The sequence below is a fragment of the Miscanthus floridulus genome, chromosome 17 (assembly GCF_019320115.1).
Source record: "Miscanthus floridulus cultivar M001 chromosome 17, ASM1932011v1, whole genome shotgun sequence".
NCBI classification, from domain to species: Eukaryota; Viridiplantae; Streptophyta; class Magnoliopsida; order Poales; family Poaceae; genus Miscanthus; species Miscanthus floridulus.
In genome coordinates this window covers 110,678,902-110,687,756 of record NC_089596.1, presented here as the reverse complement: position 1 = coordinate 110,687,756, position 8,855 = coordinate 110,678,902, and the positions used below count along the sequence as shown (strand labels likewise).

General features: G+C 42.6%; 1 protein-coding gene across 1 annotated transcript; it reads right to left on the bottom strand.

Moving 5' to 3' along the window:
• Positions 1-502: 502 nt before the first annotated feature.
• LOC136517407 (lysophospholipid acyltransferase LPEAT1-like) lies at positions 503-5,334 on the bottom strand. The gene is made up of 8 exons (XM_066510962.1): positions 4,666-5,334; positions 3,930-4,049; positions 3,779-3,816; positions 3,550-3,614; positions 2,756-2,824; positions 2,319-2,452; positions 891-1,031; positions 503-775 (listed from the first exon to the last, which is right to left on the bottom strand). The coding sequence occupies exons 1-8, from the start codon at positions 5,188-5,190 to the stop codon at positions 671-673; spliced, it is 1,197 nt and encodes a 398-aa protein (XP_066367059.1). The 5' UTR covers positions 5,191-5,334; the 3' UTR covers positions 503-670.
• Positions 5,335-8,855: the final 3,521 nt, after the last annotated feature.

Sequence of the window (8,855 nt, the reverse complement as noted above, 5' to 3'; positions counted from 1 at the left end):
ATGATATCCCTAAACTTTACTCTCTGGATTTAAACACCATCTATATTTGTTATTTGTTAGACAACATGTTAGTCAACGGATACATCAGGTACATCATGTCAACTCAAAACACATAGCAACGTAACATGAATTGTGATGCTGAGTGCAAGAAAAAGGCAATTTTCCCACTATGCCTTGCTTGATTCCTATGTTCTAACTCCTGATTTAAAAGTCTACGATTCTTGCAGCAAAATGGTGTGGTCATCTACAGATGGTCTTCGATGAGAAAGATTAGTGACAAAAAAAATGATTTCTTTTCCTCCTACAGCAATGGTACAGGAACTAGGAAAAACTAACAGCTTTCAGTTCCAAATTTTATCCAAAATAGCTTTGACACAACTAGGCCTTAGACACAACAATCCTGCAGGGAAGACCAAGCAGATTGTTCAGTTTGGCAAACATCAATAGTAAAAAGGTTCACATGGATTGACCACATGATCAAATGCACGGATGCCCAGCCATGTAGAAGTATAACCAACATAATTGAACTATGACAGTTGGTAATTTGTTTTACAGCTTTATGGCGATAGGATATTCACAGCACTCCTCTCAAACCATGATAATGCACATTACACAGTTACAAGCAAGCCACTCAACTGTCAGTATTATGGAAGCACGACAGCATGGCATTTCAATCATCTTTCTGATGTAAAGCACGAGGTAGACTATTACCATTCAGTGCGGCATGGTACACTCGCTTCTCCGCCAGCCCAAGGTCTGAAAGAATCAAGTTTCCCTGAAAAGAAGAAGTCAAGATTTCCACATGGTATTTACCATAATACCAAAAACTTGTACAGCAATACTATTCCATGCTATTAACCATTTTTAAACGTCGGAAAGAATTAAGATACCTCCACTGCCATCAATTTCCGTACATTATTTGCATAGAGCTTAGGATCATCCTTTTCTTGCTCAGAAGGATAGTAAACAGGTAAGTGGACCACCTCTAGATAATTTACAAATTGACAGAGGAGCAGAAATACATGACGTGCCTGCAAATTTTTCAAGAGAATTCAGCAAACTTAAATAGATAGAAGAACATTAGGTAATTTTAGTAAGTGACACATAGACTGTTCCCAAACAGAATTTCATTCTTAAACTAGTTCGAAAACTTCAGAACCGCCACACGGCACTCAAACTGTCAAACATGACAGATGTACTATACGAACATTGAGAAGAAAAGGAACCACAGCTGTCTCATGAACTTTAATAAGTGTTTTCCTTTTATTTTTCTCAAATACACAGGAGAGCCGTGTATCATGATATATCTACCCCTAATATTAAAGAGCGAAAGGTTTCTTCATCCTTTATTGCTCACAACCGTCCGATGGGGATCCGACAGACTCAATCTCTCTCGTGCCTGTACAAGTTGAGTAGCATGTCCAAGCACAGTGCAGAATCCAATTCCAAAACAAATTGATATACGAAGTGTTTCCATGGTCTGCCACTCTCTTGTGCCCGTATGAGTTAAGTGTTGAGACATGGTATGGAGTCCAATCCCAAATGAATTAGAACACATGACACGGTCATCGATAAATCTCTAAACCTCCAGTGCCCATACAAGTTAGAGCAGCACGTGACGTGCCCAGGCACATTAAAGAGTTCGATTCCCAGACGAATTGAAACACATGGCATGAAAGCTAAATATGTCTCCAAGCCGCAAGTCATCTAGATAACCATACAACAAGGTGAACGTCCCTTTGCAATGCACCGGTATGTTTGCTAGTCAAATCAAATAAAAATAAGAAAGGAGTCTAAGAAGACTCATACAGGCCCATTAGGGCAAGTTCTGGTACAAAGGATCACCAAGTGAGGATAAAACTATGAGCACAACACTAACAAAGCTCCTATGGCCAAATCACCCAAAGCCCTTTGGCCCCAACCATACACCATAAATGGGCCTCATCCCTAATGTTAGAGTGCCAATCTTCTCTGTATTATTTTGCATCTACAAACCAATACCATTGACGCGGATTTTAATTAAAAGGTCTAACAGTAGAAATAGTTAAACAAAAAATCAAAGAAATCCATTGTCAATATATGAGAAAGTCATAGAGGCACCAAATGGTAGTGAAATTGGGAGGGAATGGGGCGATATTTTCAGTATTTTCTAAGCCTAAATTAATCAAATCCAAATAATTCTATGGATCAGAAGTTATCATAATGAGGATGACACCATTTTTAGATGCTGTATTTCATGGTATTGTTAATGTATCTATCTACTTATTATTGGCCTTTAAATGCTAATTTGAATCAGACAAATTGCCAGTGATACTCACCCCTGACATGGACTCCCATGCTGGATTAAATCTTTTGTAAGGATATCTCAAAATGACTGGTTGAACTGGTGCCTTTGCAAGAAAAGCACCTGTTTTGAATGGAAGGAGATAATCCCCATTTGTAGTTGTGCCCTCTGCAATAGTAAATTGTAAAATTATTAGCAAGCATTAATAATGTACATAAGCAAAGCAACAGTTTGGTCTAACTATCAAGACTAGATGACAAACCCAACAAGGGAATCACAAGATTGACAACAAAAGATGATAATGCAATGATGTGCCAACAATTCAGTGAGAAGTTAAAAATATATATTCCACAAATAGAAAAAAAAAACATGTATTCTGGCAAATAACCTTAAACCGAAAACTCATGAGTTGGTGTCGAGAACAAGACTTAAAATCATATATGATCAGATATGAAGTTAATATGAACTTACCAGGGAAGAGTAACATCGTTGGTGCATTTTTCTGTTGATGAGCACGCTGGATTCTTTCGGTTACAGCACCTGTGTGCGGTATAGAATATCATAAGCCTAAAGAAGCAAAATGGAATCATGTATTTTGTATTCCTTACTATAGAAAACTACGCCAGATATATAATATATAACAGAAGATGCAAAAGCGTCTCTAGTAGTAGTGCATCAAAGATTAAGTCCCAACTCCCAACCAATGTCTGTATAAAGAATTTGCTAAGCCTAGTACTCGTATTGAACAAGCTAGCAATGCCATTTAATTCTCAAAATTCCTAAATCTAGTTAAACCCCATTAGATCTTTCATGACTTTTCAATTTTCAATCTTTTTGTCCATTCTTATGGTTCTTGAACTTTCGTCATTTTACTAAATCTTCTTAGATTTTTAGATGGCTATGAAAGTAACTCCCTCCTAATTCTACCCACCAGTAAAACTTCCATGTGCGAAGGATGGTATTATCCCATCAAAACAGGGTCATCTATTTGTAGAATATTCTATCAGAATAAACAAATTAAATAGTTTGTGATGAGATTCTACATCAAATGGACACTATAGTTTCAGGAGCATGGATGGAATTTAACAGTAGACATTAATCAACTAGCGGAAGGTTCAGTGCAGAATTTCCTGGCCAAAATTTGGTAGACAGTAGTACCTTATTTTTCCAAACATACTCAAGTTTTGACAATGAGAAAATAAGAATTTATCCTCAAAAGCCAAGAAAAAAGACAAACCATGTTGGTTTAAGACTATGGAAATCACCTGAAACACCTTTGAAATCTGATGTTTTCGACTCCCGCTGAACAAAAATGCATCCAAGACATTTGCTGCATGATAACATAACACATGTCATTTTTTCAATTGATCTTACACGAAGTAAATACAAGTAAACATTTGACCAGTTAAACTATCTACCACAATATCATGTTACAATTTCTGGTACAAAACTGAGCGAAAACATAACTCCAAAGACAGTAGAGAATGCTAGTACCTTATGAGACCAACTAGAGGCAATCTGGCCACTGATCTCTTCAAGAATGATAGAGATATGCAAAAGAGACATGTCAAAATCAATATATTTTAATGGCAAAGTTTTGAGAAACCATATAAACAATTACATTATCACAAAAATTTTACAGTACCTTTGCAACAAAACTAGGAAAAGAGGCTGACATGTGATAAAGAATATCCACATAAGATACATGGTTAGACACAATTGCCCCAGGCCTTTCGATTTCTTTAGACTGGTCCACATCGTCATCCTGAAATATTAATGAATTACGATAGCTGGAGATGACATAGACACAAAACCAGCCATATATAATATTCATTCCACTCATCATTCAAACCCCCCAAGTAGGATTCACCTGTAGTCAGTCAGTAAAGGCTAAAATTACACCGATACTATATTCTGCTACAAATGATGACCATACTACACAACCACCACAAGATTTATCACATTATCATCAAATTCTGATGTCTGAGGAACTTCAACCTCAGAACACAAATACTTCCCCAACATCTGGAAACATTTTAGCTGCAAACAAACACATGGGATCACAATGTGGCAGATGGGGAAAACAAACTAGCAAATCTTCCATGCAAGTTGATAGATGCACCAATGCTCAATGACAGGGTGCACATAAATTTAATCAGTCTACACATCCACTTTCTCATCCACACAGGAAAAACATGCTGCCCACGAACAAACACCAAAACACCCAGGCTAATAGCTATCATGTATATTGTATCAAATACTGTCAAATATTACACTATCCAACTCTTCCCTTGCTCAGGAATCAAGAGCAAAGAAGGCAAGCAGAAAATAAACAATCAGAAGCTTGCATATATAGAACTAGAACTACTCATCGTCACTACCTCTGCATTGGGGAAGCGGCGGTCGTAATCTCGGATCCAGTAGAATCCGAAGACGAACAACATGGCGCGAGCGAGTGCGCGGCCGCACCGCACAACCCCCGCCCGCCTCCACCCGTCCAGCCGCGCGTACCCCTCCCCTTCGCCGCCCTCCCGCTCCTCCTCCACCCGCAGCGTGCACACGCGGCACACGAGGTAGTAGACCACGAGTACGAGCACGCCTGCAACGACGCGGAGCGGGACCAGCACGACCGCGGCAAACGCCAGCCGCGCCGCCTCCGCCGCGCTCACGGGGCCGAGCCCCATCGGCCCGTACGCGTCCCGCCGCGCGTACGGTGCGTACCTCCGGTCCAGCTCCTCTATGCTCTCCAGCACCGGGGCTGCGGAAGCCGCGGAGGGGGAGGGGGAGGGGGAGGACGACGAGAGGAGCGGCCTGGCGGCAGCCGTGTCTTCACTGCTCATCTCACTGCCGCCCACGCTCTCCGGCTCGGACGGGGTGGTGACGTTAGCGGCTTCGTTAGGAGCCATGGCAATGAAGGCGAAGAGGGAACCCTAACCCTAGCGCTGACGCCGGATCGGCATGGTGAAGACGACGAGATGGAGATGCGGTCGGTGGTGACTTGTGCGACGAGGAGACGACGACCAGACGGTGGCGGGAGAGAAGGAGGATGAACCGCTGAACTTTGATCCGACGGCTAGGATCTGCTGGGAGTTGTTTGATTAGTTTTGGGTAACATGGTGGTGATGATTATTAACTGGCTATTTTGATCAGCCGGCGGTTATGGGAGGCACCCAAACCCATGCTCATACGTGTGGGCTTTGTTTTCTCCATGCTCATACGCGTGAGCTTTGTTTTCTAACTAGGGCGAGCTCTAACTCACGCTTTTTCTTAACTAGCAAACATGCCCGTGTATTACAACGGGATTTATATCTTGTGTCATTTGCTCTTATACGCATTAGAATTAGACTTTGTACGTTGTTGAACATATGCTATCTAACACGCATGACTATGGCTCATGAGTTTGAGACAATTAAGTAATTATTAGGTTTTAATCTCTTATCTAAGAAACGCAAAATGACATAATTTGCAACGGACTGATTCTTAACATAGTGTTCCAATCATCAATTCTTGGTAAATCCAATGCTATCTATTTCAATTTTATCAGAAATCACTCAAAACCAAGTCATCTAGTCATCACCTAGATAAAAAGCCGTGGGCTAGAAAAACATGGCACACTACGCAGGTACGCATACACCAAGTCCTAGACTTATATGATGACACGGCTTCACAGTTCACACCGAACGGAGCCCGAAGCCGAACTCGCAACTGCCGTGTGCCCCAACACCATTATCTACGCCACGGCCGCGTTCCCAAAAAAAACTAACTCGGCAAGCTACGCTCACCACCTCGGCGCCACATCGTCCAACGCGGCCTCCCCAACTAAGGGCACCGTTTGGTAAACAACTTCACTTATAGCTTCTACAGTGGAGCACCTTTTCTTGTTTATTTAACAGAGAAACGTTCGGTAAAGCAGCTTCTTCGGTTGTGGAAAATAGTACTCCCTCCATATTGCCGAAGTCGTTTAGGACAGGATTACGCTTACCAAGGTGTGCCAGGGAGTGATTAATTAGAGGGTATTTTTCCATGTTTGCCTTTATTAAATAGGTTCGCGGTTGCATTCTTTACAAAAGCGATGCGTAGCCCGAGTGGCTTGTCCTGCGCGGCCCAATGCAGGAGATCGCCGGTTTGAGTCCTCGCACCCACGATAATATTTTTGTTGCCTGTAGTGCATTTTTGCATGGCACTGTGCATTTTGCATGAACGGCGGCGTGCGGCGTGAGGTGGAGATGGTGTGTGGTGGCGGCAACCGCGCTTGTTCTTAGCGGCGTGCGGCTTGACGACACGATTAAATTAAAGGGTCGTCGCATGCGGTGCCCATTAACACGGCGTCAGAAACGAAGAGATGGATTAACTCGCGCGGTGCGCTAGAGCCAGGGCGAGAGGGGCAGCGTCGTCCAAAGTTAACGTCGAGAGCCAGAACGACTTCTATTGCTTCGGATCGGTCCTTTCCCAGAACGACTCCTAATACCGATATGGAGGGAGTATATACCTATGCCCAAGAGCAAGCACGGCTGGCCACCGGAGGAGCCTGAGCACGCGCTTCTGGCCGGAGGAGGTCAATGACGAGCGACGCCCGGAGGAGCGTGAGTAGCTAGGCCCCGTGTCCCTTCCTCCTCCTCCTCGTCATGGTCACGCGGTCCGCGTTCCCCCTCGCCACCGGGCCTACGCTCTGCCTCACCGTTGCTGAAGTGTCATCGTTATGCCTGCACAGCTTCCCCACGCCGTCGCTCTCGGCACCTTGCAGTCGCGCTCATGCGCACACGCAGCCATGCTTTGTCTCCAGCATAGCAGAAGTCGTCGCTCTTGGCATCAAGTTTGACGGGAAAGCCAATCTCCGAGATGGATTGCTACAATTGTGGTGAACTTGGCCATCTAGCTCATCAATGCACGAAGCCCAAGAAAGACAAGTTTAAGAACAAGAACAAGGGCAAGAAAGATGACTCAAGCAATGAATATGAAGATGAGAAGAAAAAGAACAAGCCATACAAGAAGAGAGATGGCAAGAAGGGGGACTTTCACAAGAAGAAGAAGAGTGGAAAGGCCTACATTATCGGTGATTGGCTCACGGATATTGATTCATCAAGTGGATCATCCGATGATGATAGTGACAATGAGAAGGTGGCCGCCATTGCTATTGATCTTGCATCTTCACCGCCACCATCGCCATCATCCTCTACACACCTATGCCTTATGGCCAAGGGTGAACGCAAGGTAACTAAGAATGATGATAGTAGTGATGATGAGCAAGCTAGTGATGATGATAGCGATAGCGACGATGATTCACCTACATATGATGATCTTATCAAAATACTAAGAAAATACACTAAGATCATTAGAAAGAGTAGAGCTACAAATGAAAAGCTTGATGCTAAAAATGATTCACTCTTAGCTAAGTGTGATACATTGGAAAAGGCTAATGATGAGCTTAGAGAAACTAATGATGCTATATCATCCAAACTCAAGGAGCTCAAATCTTCCAAGAAAGAGCTTAAAGATAAACATGATAAACTTGAGTGGGTGCACAATGAACTCATCACTAGCCACAACAAGCTAAAAGATGAATTCACTACTCTTAAGATTAATCATGATACTCTTGTTATTGCTCAAGAATTTTTACCAAATAAGCCACATGATGCTACTAACCATGTTGTTAAGATTGATATTGCTACTTCATGTGATGATTTAATTGATGAGAGCATTGAACATGGATCTAGTAGCAAAGGCAAGCAAGTGGTTGAATGCAATGACTATGATGAGCATGTCAAGCTCAAGAGTGATAATGAGAAGCTCATGAAAGATCTTGAAGAGATGAAAAGCCACAACATCATTGTGCTAGAAACTCTTGATCATGACAAAGAGTTGATCCTTGAGGATGAGAAGCTCAAAGAAGAAAACAAGAAGCTCAAGGAAGAGAAGAAAAATGATGCTCTAAAGGAAGAAAATAAGAAACTCAAGTTAGAGAAAGAGCATCTCAAGATTGGGTTGAGCAAGTTTGCTAGAGGCAAGCACCTCCAAAGTGAGCTACTTATGAACACCATCATGAAGATGGATAGAAGTGACATTGGATATGTGGCAAGTATAGAGAAGAAGAAGGCTCAAGCTCAACAACAACAATCAAAGCCAAAGCCAAAGCTAAAGAGATGTTTTGAGTGTGGACAAGAAGGCCATTTTGCTCATGAGTGTCAAACTCCACCACCACAACCCTTGCCCAAGCATGCTAGACCCTTTGCTTTCAATGCTCACTACATGCTTAGAAAAGATTCTAGTGGAAAGATGAAAGTTATATTCTTAGGACCCCCCAACAAGAGTAGGCCTAAGAAGATTTGGGTGGCTAAGTCACTTGTTGAGAAGGTGAAGGGCCCTCAACAAGTTTGGATTCCTAAAGCTTGAATCTCTTGTGTGTAGGTGAACTACAAGACCAGTGGAAGTCATTGGGTTATTGATAGTGGTTGCACTCAACATATGACCAGTGATCCTCGTATGTTCACCTCACTAGATGAAGAGGTAGATGGACAAGAGAAAATAACATTTGGAGATAACTCAAAGGGCAAGGTTAAAGGATTGGGCAAAG

Excerpts from the sequence above, each read along its gene's own strand:
- LOC136517407 (XM_066510962.1), bottom strand. The coding sequence starts at position 5,190 with ATGGCTCCTAACGAAGCCGCTAACGTCACCACCCCGTCCGAGCCGGAG. Across the intron at positions 1,032-2,318 it reads CATGGGAGTCCATGTCAGGG|GCACGTCATGTATTTCTGCT; the intron begins GTGAGTATCACT and ends AAAAATTTGCAG. Across the intron at positions 776-890 it reads GGAAATTGATGGCAGTGGAG|GGAAACTTGATTCTTTCAGA; the intron begins GTATCTTAATTC and ends TCTTCTTTTCAG.